The sequence below is a fragment of the Musca autumnalis genome, unplaced genomic scaffold, assembly GCF_047663935.1.
Source record: "Musca autumnalis isolate F117 unplaced genomic scaffold, ASM4766393v1 scaffold_2, whole genome shotgun sequence".
Classification (NCBI taxonomy): Eukaryota; Metazoa; Arthropoda; class Insecta; order Diptera; family Muscidae; genus Musca; species Musca autumnalis.
This window is the reverse complement of record NW_027411755.1, coordinates 119829571-119854571: the sequence shown is the minus strand read 5'-3', so window position 1 is coordinate 119854571 and position 25001 is coordinate 119829571. Positions and strand designations below refer to the sequence as shown.

The window sequence follows — 25001 nt, the reverse complement described above, 5'->3', positions numbered from 1 at the left end:
ATTAGGGAGAATAAATACTTTGATTAATTTTTTTATTGATCTATGATATAAATTGTGGGGTGGAGAACAACAGTCAATTACAAATTTATTTAGAAAATGAATAATAAATAAGTAATAAACAAAATCGATTTCCCATGAACTTTACCAAAGTGACAAGGGTGGTGTTTCCTCATATCACATTGTGCACGTGGATTTTATTTTAGCATCCTTTTTGCCGCGTGGTCTGGATGTCCTGTTGAAGTTATTACGACACTTAGCAAGTGCAACCAGGGACGTAGTGAGAAAGACACCATGAAGGCGGGTCCAATGGAGAAAATTAGAACTTTTCCAAATATTATATACAAAAAATTCCTAAAATATGACCACTTAGGGAGTCTATATCCCCCTGGGCTGGCAGTAACTACATTTACTGATTAGCACGATTACTTACGAATTAAGTATCCAATTTAATCGAAACTGTGAACATCGTTAAATTTCTTCCAAACATATATCATGTTCCGAGAAGGTCCGGTACATTCGGTTCGCTTAAGTGCAGTTTCAGGATTGTTCAAGGATCGTTTTGAAATTTTTACCGATGTTACCCCTGTTCACAACGACATAATGTGTTTCGTGGCCAAGCCCAGCATTCAGACATAATGATCCAACAGCAACGTTATCAGGCTGGTTGTCAGGATAATCGAATGGAGTGACTGACATGGGTCCAACCTTTGTACATCGTAATATCGTGATCTGATATACCCCATTTTCAATATAAAATTAGTTTATCGTAGACAGAAGATTTTTAGTGTCTTCTCTAGTAGACAGACGATCATTCACGGTCTTCTTTAGTACATAGAAACCTTTTAAGGTCTTCCCTAGTAGGCAGAAGACCTTTTAAGGCCTTCTATAGTAGACCGAAGACATTCTAAGGTATTCTCTAGTTGATCGAGGACCTTTTAAGGTATTCTATAGTAAACCGAAGAACCCTTAAGATCTTCTCTAGCAGATCGAAGTCGTTCTAAGGTCTTCTTTATTGGACAGAAGACCTTTTAAGATCTTCTCTAGAAGACAGAAGACCCTTTAAGGCCTTCTTTAGAACACAGTAGGCTGATTAACTTCTAAATTCTTTCATAGTAAACAGAAGATCCATTAAGCTCTTTTTTCGTACACAGAAGACCTTTCAAGGTCTTCTCTAGTAGGCAGATGACCTTTTAAGGTCTTCTATAGTTGATCGAAGGCCTTTTAAGGTCTTCTCTAGTAGATCGAAGGCCTTTTAAGGTCTTCTTTAGTGCAAAGAAGACCTTTTAAAGTCTCCTTTCGTAGACCGAAGATCCTTTAAGGACTCCTATAGAATACCGAAGATCTACTAAGGTCTTCTCTAGTAGATCACAGGCCTTTTAAGGTTTTCTCTAAAAGACAGAAGGCCTTTTAAAGTCCTCTCTTGTAGATCAAAGGCGTTTTAAGGTCTTATATACTAGATCGAAGAACTTTAAGGGCTTCTCTAGTATATCAAAGGTCTTCTCTAGTATACCAAAGACCTTTTAAAGTTCTCTATAAAACAGAATATAATACCTTTTTAGGTCTTCTGTAGTAGATCGAAGGCCTTTTAGGGTCTTCTTTAGTACACAGAAGACATTTTAACGTCTCCTTTAGTAGACCGAAGACCCTTTAAGGTCTCCTACATTATACCGAAGATCTTTTAAGGTCTTCTCTAGTGGAACGAACACCTTTTAAGATTTTCTCTAGTAGATTGAAGACATTTTAAGGTCTTATCTAGAAGACAGAAGACCTTTTTAGGTCTTTTTTAATAGATCGAAGACCTTTAGGGTCTTCCCTAGTAGTAGACCGAAGACCTTCTGTAGTAGACCGAAGACCTTCTAAGGTTTTTTATAGTAGACCGCAGATCTTTTAAGGTTTTCTATAGTAGATGAAGGACTTTTTTAGGTATATTCTAGTAGATCGAAGACCTTTTAAGTTCTTCTTTTGTAGAGAGAAGACCTTTTATGCATTTTCTACTAGATCTTCTCTAGAAGGCTTTTAGGGTCTTCTTTAGTATACATACCTTTTAGGGCCTTCTGTAGACGACAGAAAACCTTAAAGGGTCTTTTAAGGTATTCTCTAGATGACAGAAGAACTTTTTATGGTCTTCTATTGTGAGACGAAAGACCTTTTATGGTCTTCCATAGTAAACAGAAAACCCTTTAAGGTCTTCTTTATTAGAAGAAGACCTTTTAAGGTCTAACCTAGTAGGCGGAACGAATTATAAGGCCTTCTATAGTAGACCGAAGACATTTTAAGGTTTTCTATAGATGACCTTTTTAGGTATTTTCTAATAGATCGAAGTGCTGAATTTAAATAGATTATGGCTAGTCTTTCATTCTTATGTACTTTTGAAGATATTGTTCCTTCTAAAAACTTCGATACTTCGATGTACAATTATCGACGGTCACAACGATATTTTTCGACAAGCGTAGCCTTCTTCTACGATAATATTTAATAATTTAAAATTCTGATACAATCTCAAAACAAAATATTCAATTTCTATGTAATGCATAAAACATGAATCGATATTTGGCATCAAAAAGATTTAATTTTGTTTATTTATTATTTGAATGAAAAAAAAAAAACAACAACAACAACAAATATAGACAAAAAACGTGTTAACGAACAACTGGTTTCGTTTTTAACGTTTGCATACATTTTTACCGGCCTTAAACAGCGAAAAATATTGAAAAATAATAAATATTTGCGAAGCATGTGAGGCTAACAAAAAATCTCAATATTTTGATATGCAAATTCATGACATAACATAGAATTGAAAACAAAAAAGCGCAAAACAACAAGGTAAATAGTTTATTCTCTAACAATAAGTGTAAATTATTTTAATAAACAAAAAATTACTGGACAAAACAACCTGCGCACCACCCCCTACTTTACAAGGCCATAGCCGAGTAGCATTAAAAACATGATATTCCTGCAATTTTTTTAACACAAAAAAGAAAAAACGCATTTTTTGTTTTGTTTACTTAAGTTCTAAATAAAGTTTTGTTACTAAAATACCTTTGTTATTCTTTTGTTTTCTTTTCAGATAAAACTTAAAAAAGTTTTGGGACTCACAGTATGCAGCAATGCAGCATTGGATTGTTCACCCATCAGTGGCCTACTGGCCTATCCAGCTGGGTAAGTTTCTTCTTACAAAATTTCGTTTATGTAAATTATTTTGTGATAATCTGCTATGAGTTCTCTGGGCGAGATACAAGTGTAGAATGTACCTCTCTTATAACCACAAAATAAAAAAATGTAAATGTATTTTTGACATCGAAATTAGTGATGGCAATTAGCTAAGATTCGTTCAAACAAAAAATTTTCTAAATTTGTTATGGTTGCCATCAACGTGTCGATAATGTATTTCTCGTTTTGCTTTATTATTTTTGTATCGCCATTATTTGCGATTTTTTTATGTAAATTATGTTTTCGGCAAAATCTTTTATTCATTGACAGTTGAGGGTTAGGTGTGAAACAAATCATTAATAATAATAATTGTTGTATGAGAATTTTATGTACGTTTTGTATGCATAATATTATCTTAAGCAGGTGTAAATATGCACCTATTTATATAGCCACAGTTTCGAAACAACATATGCTGAAAGAAGGCCGGGTATTCAAAAAAGAATGATATCACAAAACGCAGGTTTTAATGATTTTTTGTTAAACATTTACTGGTCCGTCGTAACTCACAATCGTACTTCTCATAGATATCAGAAACTGTATCGCCGAAATAAAAAATAGCATTTTCGTGGGTGACAAAAGACGTTTTGAAAGTTTCCAGCGCAAATTTCCACCGTCCAATCATCACAGTCTACACGAATTAAAATCCACAATCCGTAATATTTTATCCAAGCTTAGTGAGTGCGGTTGTTTTTTGGAGAATAATAGCGGCCATAAAGGCTCATTAACTTCTCAAAATAGTATTGGCTTCCTCAAGAAAATAGTTTTACTGGTGGTGTCAACATCACAAGTACGAGGGGGACTAGAAAAGTTTCTGTTCTAGGCAACACATAGTGTTGACAGACCCCATTTGATATATTTTTTTTATGTTTGACAGCTTTTTGACATACGATCATGTGTTGTGTTGTTTACAGTGACTTGAAAAAATCACTTGCAAAAAATTAAATTTAGTTGTGAACATTCACGATGCTCTTGAACCAACTTCAAATGAAAGGAACTTACACCTGGGAAGTAATTGCGGATTCTGAAACTACAATGTTCATAGATGAGAAAAATCAAAAAAAATCGTCGGAGCGCCTTTTAAATAAATCGCGGTAAAAGTTCACATTTTTAGGTTTTCACGATTTTGCTGGGAAAACTCAATCCCTATCAAAATGAAGAAGATGTTGTAGTAGTGAAAATTCTCTACAAGATTGTTCTTCATGATATTTTCGTAGGTTTTACTATTTTTGTAGGGTTGTGCCAAAGGAACTATAAGTAACTATCTCGTTCACTTCGCAGTTCCAATAGCCCACATTTTTTCTTTGAACAAACTGTGTATACTTATTATCACACGTTACATTTCATGATGTTATTCATACGTTTTGGAACTAGTACAAGGAACTAGATTACCCAACTCTACATTTTTAAGATATAGAAGTTCAGATTGGGACAATTCACTGACTGCATCGTCTCCTTATAAAAAAAAGCCATGGCTGCAATGTCCCTTAAACTTATATATCTCAAAAATGGTACAACCTAGGAAAAAGTTACGAAAGCCAATCTTGTGGAGAATATTCACAGCTATAAGTTTTTTCCTAGTCTAACTTCGATAAGACTTGCCGTTTTCAAGCAAAATCGTGAAAACCTAACAAAAAAACTTAAAAATATGACCTGAACTTATATATCACTAAAATGGTAAAACCTAGGAACAAATCATAACGGCCAATCGTCTAGAGAATTTTCCCAGCTACAACATTTTCTTTAGCCCCATTTCGGTAGGACTTGCGGTTTTCAAGCAAAATCGCGAAAACCTAAAATAAACCTTAATATTTGATCTTTGTCCGGGATTTATTTAAAAATCCCTCCAGCAATTTTTTTGTTTTTGGATTTTTCTCATCTATGAACATTGATGTTTCAGAATCCGCAAAAACTTCCGAGGTGTAACCGGTTTTATTTATTTAAAGCTAGTTAAGGCGCACTGTACATGACATTGTTTTATAAGGAGGTGATACAGCCAGTGCATTGTCCCAATTTGAGCTTCTATATCTCAAAACCGGTAAAACCTATAATAATATCATAAAGTCAATCTTGTAGAGAATTTTCACTGATACAACATTTTCTTTAATCCCATTTCGATAGGACTTGCGATTTCACAGCAAAATCGTGAAAACCAAAAAAACCCTAAAAATGTGAACTTTGACCGCGATTTATTTAATTTAAAAAGCGCTCCGGCGATTTTTTTGGTTTTTTGATGTTTTTTTTTTTTAATTTTTTTCTCATCTATGAGCATTGCAGTTTCAGAATCCACAAAAACTTCCCACGTGAAAACTTCTTTTTATTTAAAGTTGGTTCAAGAGCCGTGCATTTTCGTCCTATCATTATACCCTCGGCCTATAGGCTAGCACCGACGTAGCCAACAAATGTTTTTCGATCCCATAGGATATTAGCTTATCCTACACATTTTTTTTAATTTTTGAATAAAATTTTAAAATGTTTTAAATTTTTTAAGAAATATGTAAAGTATTTGGAGGAAGTATTACATAGAATTATTTAACTATGTACATTGATATACTTATTGTCCAACATATTTGAAAGTATAAAGACTAATGAACACGTTAGACTTTTTGAACAATTTTCCGCATAGTTGTTGTTAAGATTAAAGGTGTTGTTTAAGCGTTTATTCGTAATTTTAGGCTGACTGCAAGTGTTACTGAGTTCCGAACAAAATGTTTATTTGTATTTGTTATGGCTTATAACAACATCCCAGCCAGCGTTTGGAAGATTGTTTTTTTTTTTTCAAAAATCACATTGAGGGGTCATTTTAGAGTCCTTTTGGTGATCAAAAAATTATTAAGTCGCTTGTATGATCAGAAGGGACTCGAATGTGACTCCCTGTAACGATTGAAAAGAGTTCAAATTAAAATACAACAACAAATGTGTAGAAACACAAATAAATCATTTAGGCGTTTAAAATGTGACTATTTTTCGTTATTTATTGTCACATTTTGATCATCAGAAGATTGAAAAATGCTTAATCAAAAAATGGTCATCCAGGTGTTTGAAAAGTGATTATAATTATGTATCTTCTGATCATATTTTGAACAGATAGGTGATTAAATACTGATTGTTTTGTTTTATTTTTGTTTTGTTGAAAATAATTCTCATACACATTTCTACAAAACTTTGATATAAATGTAACATATAATATTAAGAGTATAGACAAACACAACACATGTTCAGGTAAAGGGGATAATTAAAAGCCATAGCAAAGCACAAAAGACAACACAACAAAGGAAAGGAACAAAAAAACAAAGAAGAATAAAAAGAAAATTCTTTTAATGTTTTCGTCTAATAAAAAGACTCATAAATGACTCCCTAAAGACTCATAAACGATAATAAACATGACTCAAAAAAGACTCGAAAAAGAGTCCCAAATTAATCAACGAATCACCAATAAATGATTAAAATACGTCTCGAAAAAAACTTTATATACCATCAGAAAATGGACAAAAATGACTCGAAAATAATGCAGAGGAAGACTCATTTGTGATTTGTTTAGAAGAGTCGTCTGAGGTTACGTTTTCCTACCGACAAAGAAGTCATTTATGTTCAGAAAATGAGCTTATATTCCATCTTTTTAATCGTGCAGTCGGATCAAAAAGACTCGAATTTGATTAAAATTTTCAAAAAATGCTGGCTGGGATCTAGAAAAAACATTTTTGCGATCTTTTGTTTTTAAAATTTTTGATAAGATCAATCAACAATAAAAGATACAATTGTTGCTTAATTTTGTGGTTTTAAATGTTTGTATATAGTTTCTAACACGTTTTTGTAATGTACTATTTTGAACATCATAACAATTACAAATTCTTTATTATGTTTGAAATTTGCAAAAATAAACCATATCAACAACCATTTTTTATGATATAGTTCTGTTCCACCGCAGTGTCGCCGTTGAGATCCTATGTAGTAGGAGATTTTCAGAATTGTGTAGCCATTTGCGGACGTATGAACTTGACAACAAAATATAGATTTTATCATTGATCACAAGTGTTGCGGAGAAGGTACCTGAAGAAATGGACCGGACCAAAATAGCAAAGCGTTTCCCGAGAGGTCTTTTGTTTATTAATTAATTTATTTTATATTTTTACTTATAACTAAATTATTAGCATACAGGAAGTGAAGCCATATTTACTATTATCCAGAGAGGTCTTAAACTGCTCTGAAAATTTTAGAAATACTCTGTGGAAGGATATCGAAAGAGTGGATCGATATTGTCCATATTCGAAGTTGATCGAAATTTGGACAAAATATCACGAAGGCCAAATTTTGGTCAGAATTGGTTGATCTGTACGAGAATTATGGTGTTCTCCAGGCAGCCACCCAGATGGACGAACATAGCTAAGTGGACTCCAAATTTTCTGAACACATTTCTTCCAAACACTCTTTGCCCTTAAAACCATTATTTCGATGAGGCACATTTTGACTAAAGGCTGAGAGTATAAAAAATGTAGATTGGGAAAAGTTGTGTTTATGGATTTTTGCTAAAATAACGTATACATGTATAGACCTTGGAATGGCGCCAGAATTTCATTTTAAAATAATTCAAGACTGGTTGCCAGAGTTTTCCTAGTTTCTGATCAACTTATGAGAAGATCCACGATAGGAAAGCAGAATTTCTGTAAGAGAAGTCCGACGATTGTCCCGCGATTGGGTACTAGAATTTCATCATGGATAGACTCACTTTTGCTCAGCTTTAGTTCTTTATCAAGAAAACCGCTATCAGCCTTCAGAAATTCTTTGCGATAAAATCTACGATTGGACACCAAAATATACTTAAGGAAATAACTACAATCGGTATCTTTATGACAATAACAACGATTGAATTTCCGACATTGACCATATTCTGATACGTGATAAAAGACAAAAAAGAAGACACGTATCTCGGCGTTGTTTTCTTTATTTATATAACTAAATATACCGGTAAATATAAAAAATACTACTGGATAACGCCATGATATCCGAACGTTCCCTCTGCATAAATCAATTCTGACGAATCATGAATCTATGAGTATGAGCCCGAAACAAAACAGCAATCGACCATGAGTGTCTTCGAAGACGTTTTTCATTGAAGAATCGCTTCAAAGAAAATGGTGGCCTGTTTCTTTGGCAAAACTGACCATGTGGCGACTACACGGAATTGATGGGCCATCCGCCGTACAGCCCTGACTTGGAACCCTATGACTTCATTTTATTCCCGCACACCAAGAAAAAGGCGTGGTTAACGATTTACGTCGCCAGAAGATGCTGTTGAAGCGTTCAAAGACCTTGTTTTAGAGGTATCACAAACGGAGTGGAAAAACTGCTTCGATAATATGTTTGAGTGCTTGCAAAAGTGTATAAGTCATGCTGGAGAACACTTTAGAAAACAATAAATCCAATTTTTTATTGTAAATATTCCCGTTTTCATTATTAGTTCAGAAACTTATCCAGTATCCCTCGTACACATTTTCCTGTTCATTTCCTATGCTTATGTTTTTGAATGTTCTGTAAAAACGGTTTCAAAAGGTTTCCAAATTTCTCCCATGTTTTCGACTTTGGTTTCCTTCGCTTTGATTCATTGTGGCTTGATTGCTTCAATATCACTATTCACCTGCTCGGAAATATATGTCTATAGATCTTACCATTTCATTAGCCATAAACTTAGGACTTTGGTTATTTATCGCTCTGTAGTCGCCACATACTTTTCATTTTCTGTTTCCTGGGACTATAATACTTCCAATCATCGGATATGCATTCCGGACTGTGCTAGAGAGTCTAGTATAAAAAAACTTATGCTTCAGTCGGTATACTATTACCATGACCTTATTTTGCCCATGTGGTATACATTCAATAGATTTTCTACTCAATGCTTTGCCGTATGTAGAGTCCGTCCGTCGCACTAGTTTAAAAGGGTATTATATCATGTTGACTTTGAGGCGACTGGTGCGGCTTAAACACCCCGATTATACCCCGGTTACACTTAACCGGATTAACCCAGTGGATTTGGGTTTCAAATGTCAATTCCATAGCGCAAACGTCAAATAAATCCTCATGAAGTGGGCTAACTAAAAAAAAACTCGAATGTAACCGCACTATTAGATGTCCTTATCGAAATTTGCAGATTTATCATCCTACCATTGTCATATCATTGAAGAAGTAGTTCTTTAGAAGAAGTTCTTTAGCAAAAGTGGACTCCTCTTGCCTTTTCTAGTCATGGGATATATTTTAAATGGGTACAAAGATTTGTTCCTGGCTGCACCACATCTGCACAAAAATAATTTTTAAATTTTAACAACAATGTTGCCAATTCCCCACAAATCGCCACAATTTAATTTAATCATTTCAGCATTTATTTGCCTAACTATGTTTTTCCTTTTCTATATTACTTCATTCATTTAGATGCTCATTTGTATGCTCACGTTTCTGTTTTCCTTTCCTTTTATTTCGTTTCATTCATTCGATTTACATTTGCAGTCGATTGCAGTTAATGACATTAATTTTCTTGCATTTCAAATAACATCAACGTCCCATTAAACTCTTAATTGAAGTGACAGAAAATGAGCGCGGTGCATGACGTTGCACAGTACCTACCAGCTAACAGTACGAAGAGTTTAGTTGTAACATTAAATTACAATGAAATTTAATTTTATAGATAAGTGTGGACATAAATTACGTGGGATAAGAGTTAAGAGATTGCGAGTGAATAAATTGTATAGGGATTCAGAAGACGAACTGCTACAGAATATATTATGTTATCATCATCTATTTGGTACTTTGATTGACCCACAGAAATTCAGATATTCATAGCATTATTTTAAAATTAAATTAGAAATGTTGATAACAAAAAAAATACAGAACACATTTGGAAACATTTTCCAATAGAAACTTAATTAATTAATTAAATTAAACGATAAATATAACCTCAACAATTACTTTACAAAGAACTTTGCAAAATTCGATGTTTGAATTTGACATCCACAACGGCATCCCTATTTCATTTCAGTTATACCCTATGTTTTTTTTTATTTGCCACACACCTTGGGTGTTTGTACAATTGCAACAAAGTCTATGCGACTGCGACGACAAATCTGGTAACTGTAGAAAAATAGCTCAAGTGCCCTAACAAACTAAAGTGCATTGAAGTACAATGCGGTTGGTACAATAGAGAATTCAACCCGCACCAACAGCAGTAGCAATACAACACCCAACTGGCTTGACAAAGAACAAAAAAAACATTGCAATCCTACAAGGGAAACACTTTCGCCAGAGTGTTTAATGAATGACCTTTAACACACTTTTAATTCATGAAATTGTTTGGAAGATGCCAACAACATTAAGAAAAACTGCGGGAAGCCAGACTAGGCTATTGGCTCAAAGGCTCTGAATGCACAAACCACAGATTGAAACAGATTTTGTGTGGTGAATTGTTAGAAATTTTTGTGCGGTGGAAAAAAATACAAAAACACAAAATTTCGCTTTCAAAGATTGTTTTTGTGGTAACCAATACTAGGAGGACCAGTAGAATAAGAGAAAGAGCAAATAATTTTAATAAAAGCTTTGGTTGAACAAAAAATTTTCGGTTGCAACATAAAATGGCATTTCTGCGGGCAATTTTGGTTTTGTATCAAACTAAAAGCGGTAGCAGTTGCACTGTATATTTGTTTTAAATGGAAAAACGTTTAAACTGTGTTCATTTTCACCTTGTTTTGAATTTGAACTTGCGTGAACATTAAGCGATTATAATTCTTACACTCAGAAAGAAGTAAAGTTGCAGTCTTTTGGTTACAGAGTTTATAAAAAAGAACCTAGCAGAACTATGTTTGAATCTTAGTAGAAAAAATGTTGTCTGTAACACCTTCGAAAATATTTTCAAACTTTTCTTATACATTGTTTATCCTGATCAAAAAGATTATTTCTGTTATTGATGCATACAGAGAAAAAAATATGATTAATCTAACAATATTCGAATATCAAAATATGTATTGTAAAGATATTGTTAGATATCGTATGTAGTATAGTGACTCCAACAATTGTTTTTGTCAATTCCAAAAATTGTTTTTGTCAAATCCAACAATAGTTTTTGTCAACTGGACAATTTTTTCTCTTTTCTTCGACAATTTTGTTCTCTTCTCTCGGTATTCTATGCCGTGGTGAAAAAAAAAACAATTTTGGTGAGTTTTGATTGTTTTTTATTTACTCCAACAACAAGATTCTTTTTTTTTTTTTTTGTTTCTTCTTTTTTGGGCGTTAATGGTTGAATTATACCGGCACAATCTCAGATGTGATTTTGGGAAGAAACCTGCCTGGTCGTAATTTGTGTTTTCTTTTCATGTTTATGGTTTTTTTAATTATTCCTTATGTTGTCGTGGGTGCTTGGATGAGCGCAACGGAGTAGTTCTGTTTGTCTTTATTGTCAGTTAAAGCAGCAAACTTGACCATGTATTGTGTGCATCAATACTTACGTGTATGTGAGAATTATATACAATCAAATCTATAATTACAGTAACAGTTTTTGTAAAAAATCTGGTTTATGATAATTTCTACCATCGGTATTGTTAATGATTTTTACAATATTTTGGAATTTCGTAAGTTGTTTTTGTTTTTTATGTTGGCTGAACAAAACAAATAAATTGATATTCTTGTTCCAACAAAAGCGAAAAATATTATATATATTTTTCTCTGCGTGTTAGAACCCGAAATACCAAAGTACAGCCAATTTGGTTGGAAATTGTGAAGAATACCTTCAAAATAACTAAAATCTCGTGGCTAGACCTTGGTTTTGGCTGGCTTATGTGTTTCACGAAATCTATTATTCCTACATTTTCGTGACTTTTGCACATTACTTCAACTATATTCGACTAAATATTTAAAAATAAGCAACATTTCCTTTTATTTCTACCGTTTTTATAATGAAATATATCCAGTTTTCTCTTTTCTAGGATAGTGTTTTTGCTTAGCGATAAATTTTAATAGTTTGCTATAAAATATAACATTTTTACACACAGGAACAATTCTGTTCCCAATTATTAAAATGTATACTAAAATTGAAAAAGGTCGATAATGGCCTGTTTTTTTGGAAAAATATTTAACAAAGGTTACAAAAACCGAATATTTTTGACGCATAGAAAACAGGGTTAACAAACTTTTTGTTGTTATTCTCGCTTATAGGGTTGCCGTGGATCAATGTTATATACATTTTTTAATAGCCACATTACCAACATTTTATTATGTATTTGGTTTTTTGTTTATTGGGTATGGGCTTCTAAAATACTGAGGTGTTATTATTGGTAAAAGAAAGAAACGAATATTTTTGACACTCACTGTATCATAGATATTTTTAAAGGGACAAATGACATGATTGATCAAAAGCTTTAATTATCGAAGTGATAAATAATACGTATTCATATGTAGCACACGTACTATTGTCCTATACTATTGTCCACTATAGCAAAAACTATTGTTGTAGGGACAATATTGCATTATTGTCAAATCAATCTTATCTTTCTTTTCTGTGTGCTAAGGAATGGATTGCCGTTTCCACATTTCTGTTGATTCTTTTTTTATTTCACAATTTCATAAGTTTTCACTATGTACATCCAAAAACATTGCATATTTTGTCTCTTTTGTCGCATTTAATCAACATCAGAATATTTGTTTCCCTTGTCTAAGTTGCGACTACCTTTGTATTCTTGTATTTGTCACTCATTAACTGTGAACAGTTATATATTTTTACATTAATATAAAACTCAAAGAGGGTGTAATCAATCTCACAACAAATGTCATATATCCTAAGGGAGATGTATGCAATTTGAAGTCAAAGCAACATCAAAAACAACAACATGAAACAATTTATGTAGTTATGAAAAATTAACTAAACTATACATTTTTTACAATTGTAAAAGTTAACTGAAAATCAGCACACAGAAACTAACTATAAAGGATGGTGAGTGTACCCAATGCAACCAACTGCAATATCACATTGACAAAGGACAGAATCTCTCTGCAGGCCTAGAAAATACAAACAAGTAACAAACCAAATCACATAACGACTGAGTTCTTTTCTTAGGGCCAGCCGGACATGACAATGTTGGTTGGTTAGTTAGTTGGTAGTGGTGATTATGATGTTGGTGTGTGTTGTTGCTTGCCTCTAAGGAAAACAGTTCTTAAAGCAAACAATACAATAATCTAGCAAGTGGTACAGCAAAAACAACAACAACAACTACGAAAATTGCAACACATTCAAAGCAGCCGTTGTTGTATCCTTGAAGTGGTACAACCTATGCATAACTGGAGGTGATATCAAATATAAACATTGGCCCACTTTTCTTTCTACTTGGACGTAAGGAAGGGCATGTAGGTAAACATAGTTACTGCCACAATTGAGGTCCTACTGACTAGGTCAAATCTTAGACACTATAGTGTACACAGCTGCTATATCACACTAACCTCAGCATCCTTCTTGTTTAAGTTCACTAACATTAAAGGAAGGGAGAAAAGAAGAAGATACCATAACACAAACTAACTATTAAAACATTTAACTTGGGGTTCAGCAGCACATTGCCACATTACTTACTAAACGACTGACTGCATAATAAATTATACCATGGATGGTTGTTTTGTTGTCTGTTACTGCTACAACCCAACCAAAGTGGAAGGAAAGGGCCGGCGAAATAAGATCGTGGCAATTTGTTTAAACCAAATGTTTCCGCTTTATTTAAATTCACTTTCAGATTGAGGTTTCTTCACATTAAGGTTGCATAATAAGTTACTACGCTATGTCGTTACTTTTCAATGCAATTGTTTGGAATAAATTCCTAACAAATGGGAAGTGAGAGAATCATTTTTGGTAAAATAATATATTTTTCTCCAGTCTGTGAGTCTGAATTTATAGGTATCCTTGGGAAAAGATGGTCAATAGTCAGTTAAATATCTTAAAGCGCAAATTCGAGACAAGGAAAGTATTTTTTTATATGAAGAACATGCTCTTATCCTTCTTTTATATGTCAGCTTGGGCGGCCCCTTCAGGATCGGGCAGTGGAACATTGCGAAGGTTGTGCTCCCAGTTTTTACCAGAGTTACCCCAAGACCATTGTAATGCACCAGCGTGTGCGGCTGTCAAATTTGTATATTTCCTTCATTATACCAGAACGGTATGAATAATATGTACGAATATGTTCAGTCCATCAACACAGGCTTCTATTATTGGATGCCGATTTATTTGAAAGTTATTAAGAAAATGCAAATGTGAATTATTTAAACATTTGCGCCTTATTTTTTCGGCAAGCACAAATACTTTGTAGTAGGTATACCTTGTACATGTATACATGTTCTTGTTTTCAAAGTGGTTGATCTCTTGATGACTTTTCAACAAATTTAAAGTTAGTTGAAAAGTAGTGCAGAAATGGACAATTGTCGAAATTTTTTCTGTTCAAAGTGGTTGATCTCTTGATGACTTTTCAACCAGTTTATAGTCAGTTTAAAAATAAACGAATTATTATCAACCATTTTATGAACTGGTTGATAAAAGTCCGACAAGGTTTGTACTGCCTGCGAAACTGCATTAGTGTGAATGCTTTTCAGGTTTGCCCGATAGGCTCGTTGATGTAGAGGTTCTCGCTTGTACATTTGGACCTCTCTCCAGATCATGATAATCTCTCCTAACGTGCTTGGGAAGCCCTTCCACTCATTTGTGGCAGGGTGGCTCACGACGGTAACACCCAAAGATGTACTGCAACGACAACCACACCGGTAAAATCTTCGTCTTCTCATAAGGAGGCACGCTGTTGCTGTCCTCAGGCGGCATTTTGATAGGTTTATATATTCTTCCTCTACGTAGCACTAACATTTGTGTACCACATTGGCGCTGCATCGCTTACCACAGACCGGGCCTCTTGCTTTGAAAAGGATCAACAAGGTTTCTTTGCTGAAATCCCATGTGCTGACGACCTGCGGACCTTGTTCCTACATCTGATATTGTCGCAAATAGCTGTGGTATGAACGTAACATGCAATATTTTGTGGCATTGTGGTTGAAATCAGGACACCATAGACCAATATGTTCAGGGGAAGCCTCATTTCAACCGTCCATGTAGTGAACAGTATGACAGTATGATTTAGCGGCGGAGATTTCCATATTCCTCGGATAGAATAACTGCACTAAGTCAGCTATGTAGGTATTTACCCCATCAAATATGGCATCGACGATAGAACCGGACGCCAAGATCGTACAATTATCCGCATACATTATGATCTATATGCCATATGGAGGGTAAGGTATTTCAGAAAGTTAGAGGTTATACAGTCCGGAGATATCACCACACCTTGGGAAACTGCCTGTTTCGTTCTAAGGGTCTTCGACTTCTTAGTTTTGAATTCCACAAACGACTGGCGTCCACGCATATAGTTGAATACTAACATTTCAAACACGTCTGGTTGGCTCTATTGGAGGCCATCAAGAACCACCATGACTATTCTGTGTCAGGGCCACAGGTTTGTAATCGCGCCTCGTAATGTTTATTCGACGAAATGGCCGTTGGAGAGACTTTATTCTCTCCAGTACTAGACTTCCGACTGTTCTTTCACGTCTGTCAGACTCATAAAGCTTCTGCGAAGTTCTAGCCGCTGGATAGAATTTAGACCCTCCTGTGGTGATCCGAACGAGACGGTTTGGTTGGGCGGTTGTGATTTTGTAGGCTTTTTCGTTACTGACATTGAAGTTTGTTGGCAAGATTCCACAGATTTGTATAGCCTGACCTTACCTTTCGAACTGGAAGTTCATATGAAGATCTCTATATCAACTGAAATTATATTTGCGGTTGCTCAGAAGACCTCATCCTTTTAACGCGTTGTGAATGGTTAGTTACTTCCGTTTGCTCCCGCATTTATCTGGAAGGACTTTAGAGGTGGAGATACCGACGAACTCAACGAAGCGAGGTTCTTGACTTCTTTGGCATCATTACAGATTTTCTCAGGTTTACAGTTGGACAAGATTTACCCACGTTCGTCACCTCACTTGAGGGGTCTGGAAAGGGGTTGCTTATGTGTGCAATGTGGGAATTTCATTGGAGTTTGGAGTTCTCTTGTTGCAGGATGAGGGTATTTTCTCTTGAATTTCCTCATAAACTTTCTTTTATGGGGAATACGGATTGCCTTTCGATACGATTTCTCGTCCATTTCCTCTTTAGGATTGACACTTTTAGTGACCTTTGGTGGTCAGGACAAGAGTGTTAATTACATTTGTTTGATAGTTGAGTCATTCTTGTCCCCCTCCCTCCTGCCGTGTTCTTCCTTCTGCCATTGAATCATTGGCTTATCAAGTTATCCTGAGCACAGTGGTTCAGAAATCTATTTTTTCTATGGGATTCGATAGTAAACGTATTAAAACTAAGGAAACCAAAAAATATCCCAAAATATTGTAAGGTAAGGGCGTGGCGTACAATTTTTCCCAATTTTGGAAAATACGTTCGAAATTGCAACTTTAGTGGACTAGAATTTTTCGGGAACAGCATGGAGCAAAGTCCCGTTTTAGCAGAATGGTGCCTGAGAGTGTCCTATTTTAGCCCATATATATTTTTGTACCCGTTCCGTCCGTTTTAACACTTTTTTAAACTTATTGAAATTACATGGGTAAAAATGTGTGTTTTTCCCATACCGATTCCCATATAAATTATTGCTCTGTTCCAGAACCTGCAAGAAGCTACTATTTTTTACTACGATATCATTTTTTCCTTTATGTTATCGAAAAAAAAAAAGTAAGAATTAGTAGATTCTTGCAGTACTGGAACAGACCATATAGCTTTTAAAATTAAAATTGACATTTTTATATGAGTTAAATGAGTTTTATGAGTACCCAGTTTTTTTCATTTTGGAACAAATTTTAAATTTTTTGAAAAAAATGTTTTGAAACCATTTAAAAAAAATATTTTTTTTTTTTTGTATTTTTATGGTTTGTTTATTCGTGTTTGACTTTTTTAATGGATTGGAACATATGAAAAATTCAAAAAACGCTGCAAAATGCAAAATATGAAAAAAATCAACATTTTAACTTTGACCTTGAATTCTCCTGCAACAAATAGACCCAATTTGAATGTTTTTAATGCATCGGAAAGCTGATTGTGTTATCTGTCGGACAAAAAATTATGAAAATAAATCTATGTATGTATTTGTTCAAAAGTTACAGACTTTTGACCAGGAAAAACGATTCTGAACCACTGCCGGGCGTTGAAGTAGTGCCATGCACAACGGCACAGGTCATGTTAGATTCTTTTTTCGACAGCATCATCTTCTGACTAGAAGTATAACATGGGTTAGCGCGGTATCAATAGATTGTTTTTGCAGTCTTAGATTTCATTCAATTTCCTTATTTTGAAAAAATTGGGTGCTGATGCTTGGTTGCGAAGAGCTTGCCTTCTGAGGATCTAAATACCAACAGTCGCATTATTATTCTCTTGTCGGTAGTAGCAATAAACTGAGTATTACTTTGCCAATGAACGGCACTACTTGTTATACTCCACTACTTTTTATATTTTGAGTTCTCACCAAAGACAGTTGAGGATTTGTGGCGAAATCCGATCGATTTTATTTTCAAATTTAAAAACAACAAAATTGGATTACTCTGCAGATTATAATTACAATACAAAGCCACCAAAGTGAAACTAAAAATATTTTAAACTTATCTCTCTTACATGGAACAATTTGAGAAGTTCCATAATTGCCTAACAGGAACTCAAACATTTCATTCTCAATTCTATGTCCTACAAGATTTTTCATAACGATTTATCTTCCATTCTTGCCTGTTAAAAAAATCATCAAAATATTTATTTTCCCATTTTTTTTTCTTGTATTACCTTCACAAAATATCAATCTAAATTGCTGCCACCATAATAATTTTCTATGCAAATGATTTTGTAATTTAGACATCACAATTTGTATCTCTTCAAACTCCTCTTATATAACAAACATGCCAGCCTCAGCCTATATTTATGCCACTGTTACAGCCCACCAAACAATTTTAAATATGATTTACCAACGCCCCTATCTTCCGTCAGTCATACTAGGAAGAGAAAATATTGTTGCAGGTTATGTATCCACCGCCAGCATTATCATCCAACCAAAAGCCATTCGTTCGCTCCCTACATAGACCTCCTTTGCATCCATACATCCACTTCACATCGTGTTTGCGTGGTAATTGTTTTGATTTAACATCAGGTTACAAACGAAATTGGCTCTCTACTAACAAGCCTTGTAAATACATATTTTGTATGAGCATTTGATATTCGTTAACATATTCTGCCGATGCATTGCATTGCGGGACGACGAATGCAAGGCGGGATAATGTGAAAAAAATATATTCCACATGACATCATTTCAATCCTTCATAATATTTTCAACACACTTAGGATAGATTGGTGATGTATATGAATTCGACCCATAATCCATGTGCAAATATAGCGTTAATACCAAAAGCTAAGAGACAGAGGTAGAGGGATAACTTGTAGCCCCCTTAAATTGGCATTGACAAAAAAAACGATGTTATTGTTGCTGTTGTTGTTGGCTTGGTGCTGCTTATTTTCAAAAATGCAATGTCTCATATGTGAGTTTTTCTCCATAACTTTCTCATATAAATATTTTCACACATAATTTACGGAAATGCTATGGCTGTGAAAACTTTTTTCCTTTCCCTTGGCAGTGGGGGAGATTGCGTTGTCAAAAATTCAATTCCATGTGCAAATGAATGCACATTAACATGGTTTTCCACAGCGCCAAGATACCGGTACCGGTAATTGGAATATAGCAGGAAATATGCCATACATGGTGGCATGGTCTGTAACAAAATGCTTTTGGCATCATAATTTTCGATCGGTTTTGCTGCACCATAGGAAGGATACAATTTAAATATATGTGATTAGATTTTGTTGTCAAGGACACCGTTATTAATGTTAATATGTTATTTGTGGAAATTGAGGGAAATTGGAAAATTTTCACTTTTTGTGAAATTGGATATCATCTAAGAAAGATTTATTGGATAAGTTAGTTCGAAAGGTAATTAAGCATATCACAATTATAAAGCAAAATATAAAATATATGACATATAAGTGAGCAAAAGTTTTATTTTTAGTGAATTTAATGTGACTCACTTGTTTAAGATAACCCCATTTTATGTCGTCCCGTTCCCGGATGTCGTCTCTGCCCACACAGTGGAAACAACAACATAGTCTGAACGATCGATTTCGATCTTCCTCGTAAGGTTCATTCATCGTTTATTACCTTCGGGTTCTTTTTGGCATCGACTGCAGCACGGAATTTCTCTTCGATTCGATTTTATGTCCACTGCCTCTTAAGCATATTTGGTGGGGGGACAAAAGTGGCAAGTCCATTAATTTGATAATTGAGGTATTTTTGTCTCCTTCTGCTGTTCTTTCTGCCTTTGAATCATCAGGTGTTCCGGCATTAAAGTTGACAGGTACGACAGCACAGGTCACGGCAGCTTTCATTACAACAGTAACGTATTCTGACTAGACGAGTATGAATTACAGTGGATTCTTCCTTATCCTTCAGAGTTAGACATTACCATAGTTCGCCCGGTATCCTGTTCTGTCTGTTGCTATCGCTGACGCTTGACCGTGGGATAGTCTCCCTTCTAATCTCCCAACTAATACTACACAGTTGGAATATTCATTTAAGTTGGACCATAGACGTTCCCCTTTCGAATATTTGTGGTATAATGTCCTAGGAATATTTTAATCTATTGGTCAAGGTCTTGGTCTTTCTAGGTGTTCGCAAAATAGACTCATGGGACATCTTGAAGACATCCTGTAGCGTGTTAAATTTTGGGAAAACTAATCATAATTTGTTATAGTTATTTGTAAAACAATTGCGTTTTCCCCTAATAATAATTTCCCACATTATTTCTTTTGTCTTCTTTCAGCTGCACAATTGTTTTATTTAATGCCAAAAGACAGACACAGGCCTATTTGGTCAATACATCCCGCAAAGCATTCACATCGGTGGCATTCTCACGATGTGGTCGCTATGTGGCCACCGGAGAATGTGGCATGAATCCGGCCATAAAAGTTTGGGAACTTGATGCGCCCAATGGTAATTTGGAACATTGTACCGGTGGCAATGTGGTGGCCGAATTTGTCGATCACAAATATGCAGTAACATGTGTGGTAAGTATCACCTCTCTCTATCCCCTCTGACACTTCATTGAATAATACCCATATCTTTTTTTTTTTCATTTCACCAGGCCTTTTCACCGACCGGTAAATTTTTGGTATCGGTTGGTTCACAACATGATATGATTGTCAATGTTTTCGATTGGAAATCCAATCTTAAAATGGCCTCGAATAAAATTAGTTCTAAGGTCTCGGCAGTTAGTTTTGCCGAAGATGGCAGTTACTTTGTTACCGTCGGTAATCGTCATGTAAAATATTGGTATTTGGAGGGTGGACGCAAATATAAGGACCCGGTACCCTTGATGGGTCGCAGTGCCATATTGGGTGATTTGCGTGATAATGATTTTTGTGCCGTGTCCTGTGGCAAAGGCGTTTGTGCCGAAAGTACTTATGCCATAACGCGACAAGGTCACCTAGTGGAATTCAGTTCAAGACGTCTGCTTGAAAAATGGGTACAGTGTCGTACCTCAAATGCCAATTGTATAAGCGTGACGGGCCAATTTATTTTGGTTGGCTGTGCTGAGGCTATCATTAGAATATTCAATGCCAGCACATTGGAATATGTAACCACTTTGCCAAGAACCCACTATTTGGGTGTGGATGTAGCTCAGGGTATACATATCAATCATATTATGACAGTACCACCGCAGGCCAAATATCCCGATTGTATTGCCATGGCATATGATGAGCAAAGGTCAAAGGTAAGTTGCTGCCATAAACCCTCGAAGAGGAACTAAGCCTTATTATTTGCTTTTCATTTTCTTTTCGTATAGGTAACCTGCATCTATAATGATCATTCCCTTTATATTTGGGATATGCGAGATATCAAACGTGTGGGCAAATCACATTCCTTCCTCTATCACTCCACCTGTATTTGGGGTGTTGAAACTGTGCCATATAACATGGAACGTGAATTGTCACACACTCTGCCCGAAGATTCATTTGTTACCTGTTCTTCCGATGACACCATACGTGTCTGGGGTCTGGAGGGTTGTGCCAATAATGAAATCTATCGTAAAAATATCTACTCCAAGGAGTTACTTAAGGTCGTCTACATCGATGACGATCTCAATTATATTAAAGATTTGGAAATTGTTGGCGACAAAGCGTCCAACAATTCCAACTACGACGGCCGCAATGGTGTTCGTTGTATTAAGATAAGTCCAGAACTAGAGCATTTAGCCAGTGGTGATCGTAGTGGCAATATACGCATTTATAATTTAAATAATTTACAATTGATAACCGCAATAGAGGCTCATGAATCGGAGGTTTTGTGTTTAGAATATTCAAATGAGAAAATCGATCGTAAGCTATTGGCCAGTGCAAGTCGTGATCGTTTGATACACGTGTTCGATGTTGCCCAAGATTATAAGCTGCTGCAAACACTGGATGACCATTCGTCGTCTATAACATCGATAAAGTTTGTGGGGGCCGGTTTAAATTTCCAAATGATATCATGTGGTGCTGACAAATCGATCATGTTTAGAACATTTCAGGTGAGTTAAAAGTTATCTGCATAAGGTGAATACATTTTCACATACAGGGTTATCATGAATATTTCCCTCGGAATTTTCCGTGAGGAAAATAATTTTAAAAAGTGAAATTACTTTAAAATCAGTATTTTAAAAATTTGAAAACTACTTGAATCGCTTAATTATGCAATATTCTTGCTGAATTGACAAAAATATTCCCCTTTTGGACTTAAATATGGAAATAAAAAATTATGAAATTGGGGAAAGGGAAAAATTCCGCGCGGAATTTTTATTCATGATAACGCTGATAATCATCCGTATACTTTCCTTTTTTTCTTTTAGGGCAATATTTTCTTGCGTGGTACTCACACATCGGGCAAAACAACTCTCTATGACATGGAAGTGGACTCGAATGCCAAACACATACTCACCGCCTGCCAGGATCGTAATATACGTGTCTATGGTACCCAAAATTCCAAGCATACCAAAACTTTCAAGGGTTCACATTCCGATGAGGGTAGTCTGATAAAACTTAGTCTGGATCCCAGTGGAATTTATGTGGCCACATCGTGTACGGATAAAACATTGGCCGTTTACGATTACTATTCGAATGAGTGCATGGCTCGTATGTATGGTCACAGTGAATTGGTAACCGGTTTGAAATTTACCAATGATTGTCGCCACCTGATATCGGCCAGTGGTGATGGTTGTATTTTCATTTGGCAAGTCCCGCATGATATGATTGTTACCATGCAAGCCAGGTTGTCACAGCAACGGTTACGTTCGGGTCATGCTCCCATACCCAGATCAATTTCACAAGCTTTAATTGCCCCTGAAGGCATTATTGTAGAATCGCCCACCCCCGACTTACATGATGATCACAAATTTGCTATGTCTCCAAATATTTTGCAAGGTGAGGTACCCTTAACGCCAGGCTATAAGCTGTCCGATGTTGGACAACTGCCACAATGGGCCAAGAGGAAGGCTGGTGTATCCGCTTTGGCCAATGAACCTGAATCCACATCAATGAATATACCCGCCACAGCTAATCCAACATCGATAAACAATTTAAGTTCATCACCCAGTCAAGTGGGAGGTGTAGTGCCTAGACCACGTAATCGATGGGCCCAACGTGGACAAATCGATGCTGATACCTTAACAGATATCCGATCGAACTCAGAAAGTCCTTTGGGTAGTGTATCAACAACATCGGGCATTGCACCAGCCATGCATCATCCAGGTTTTGGCAATACACAGACATCGGATTACAACAGTGCTTCTTCGAAGGATATTATGTACAATCAGACATATTTGAGTGAAGATTCGTCCATTGATTCGGGCATGGAAACCCGAAGGGAATTGAAATTTATTGGCAGCAATAATGCTGGCACAGTACCCACCATTTCTGCCCCCGTAGCAGGAGGGCCAAGTCGAGTTGGAGCATCATCAACATCCGCCACTTTATCCGCTGATCGCAAACCGAGCCTGCGATTCGATACCATATCGAACAATGACCATGACGGTGACATTGAGGATATATCGGATGGTGAAAGGACCAGTTCGGATCATGGCATGTTCTACAATAACATATCACCTAGTACACCGACGTAAGTGGAATTTTTACAAAAAAAAAAAATGGATTAAATTCAATAAATTTGCGATTTCTATCTTCTTTTAGAGACTTTAAAGTCAATGCCATGAATGAGGAAGAATTACGAAAGTCAGTTCGTCGTCAAAAGTTTGAAAAGGCTGGACTCACACTGAGCGCCAATGGTTCACATACAGCCAGTACTGGCACCGGTACTGGTACCTCAGATACAGAAGATGAAGGTTCAACACCCAGTGCTGAAAACGCTGATCGTTCTTTGGCCTCCACATTTGGTGGTAGTTCTGAATGTATTCCACAAGCATCGTCCACTTTTCTTCAAGCAGCTTTACCCGACGGACCTGGTAATTTGCTCGAAAGAGGCAGTACTAGTAAGATTTATGTTTTTTGTCTTGTCCTTCTTGTGTTAAGAATTGAAATTTCAAAGACAAACAATATTAAATTAAAATTATGTGTTACAGATCGTCGCAGCATAAGTGCCAAACATAATACCGAAAATGGTAAACCTGGTGTTTCCGCCCCGCCAACCATAACAAAATCGTACACCAGTTCAAAAAGGGAAGAATTGCTTAAAGTCATATCGGAAGCTAAACAAAAATTGGAAAATGTAAGTTTATTTTACGTTATTTTTATTTTAATTTTCGTTATTTGTTTTGTTTTTTTATTATTTTTTTATTTTCCCCTTTTTTTATTTTTTGTGGTATTTTTATGCACATACATTTTATTTTATTGGTTCATGAAATATACACACACACTATACATATTTGTATGTATATATAATTTTATGTGCGTATAGGGTGCGAGCAAAAATGGTGTTAAAAAGTTATCTGCCATACCTGAGGTGAGCACTGCAGTTTCGGTAAAGTAGACTTTTCTTTGGTTTTCTATTAAAATTGGTTTCGAAATTCTGCTTTCTGTTTTGCAGAAAAATGCATTTAGCTTCTTAACGAAATAGCGAAACATCAACTCAAACATATTAATTTTTATATTGTTAAACACATGTTTAAAACTTGCAGCATTCCATTTTATATTGCCTTTAAAATCGAACTTTCATCTAACATTAAAAAACATTTTAGCTTAGCGCAACTAATTAAATTAATGGACGGTCAATAGAATACCGCATATTTATATATTCGTTCAACAAATATCTACCCCATTAGACTCATCCTTGTTTGTTTCTACGAACATATTTTTCATATACGAACATTACAGTTGGAACTATTCTCATATCAGTGATTCTATTTAAGGACAGTAATATGTATCAACCTTCTTAAAAAGCTGTGTCGACCATAATAGGACACCACATACAAGTACCCCATACACAGCCGAGTATGTGGCCAGCATTACTGGTAATCAGTCAAAAATTTGTTTCATTGAAACTTAGTGTACTTCTGAATGCTTATAATTGAATACAAATAATTGTAGGTTTCATAAATTAAAATCGCTTATCAGTCTTCTGATCTTTCTTCTTTTCTATAGGCATTCGTGTCAACCTTCATTTGATAATATTGAGCAA

The 25001-nt window shown here is 35.4% G+C and overlaps 1 protein-coding gene across 44 annotated transcripts in view; it reads left to right on the top strand.

The window, feature by feature from the left end:
• The window catches only part of Wdr62 (WD repeat domain 62), a 480266-nt gene that overhangs the window by 435250 nt on the left and 20015 nt on the right, over positions 1 to 25001 (top strand). For 22 of the 44 annotated variants that reach the window (XM_073969152.1, XM_073969124.1, XM_073969151.1 and 19 more), the window contains 7 exons: positions 3068 to 3159; positions 20158 to 20401; positions 20479 to 21108; positions 21181 to 21903; positions 22222 to 23486; positions 23558 to 23856; positions 23947 to 24092. In XM_073969152.1, coding sequence (XP_073825253.1) covers positions 3068 to 3159; positions 20158 to 20401; positions 20479 to 21108; positions 21181 to 21903; positions 22222 to 23486; positions 23558 to 23856; positions 23947 to 24092 — 3399 coding nt within the window. Of the gene's footprint in view, positions 1 to 3067; positions 3160 to 20157; positions 20402 to 20478; positions 21109 to 21180; positions 21904 to 22221; positions 23487 to 23557; positions 23857 to 23946; positions 24093 to 24281; positions 24327 to 25001 lie in introns of all 44 variants that reach the window. The other 22 variants (XM_073969119.1, XM_073969149.1, XM_073969147.1 and 19 more) reach the window with 2 other exon arrangements.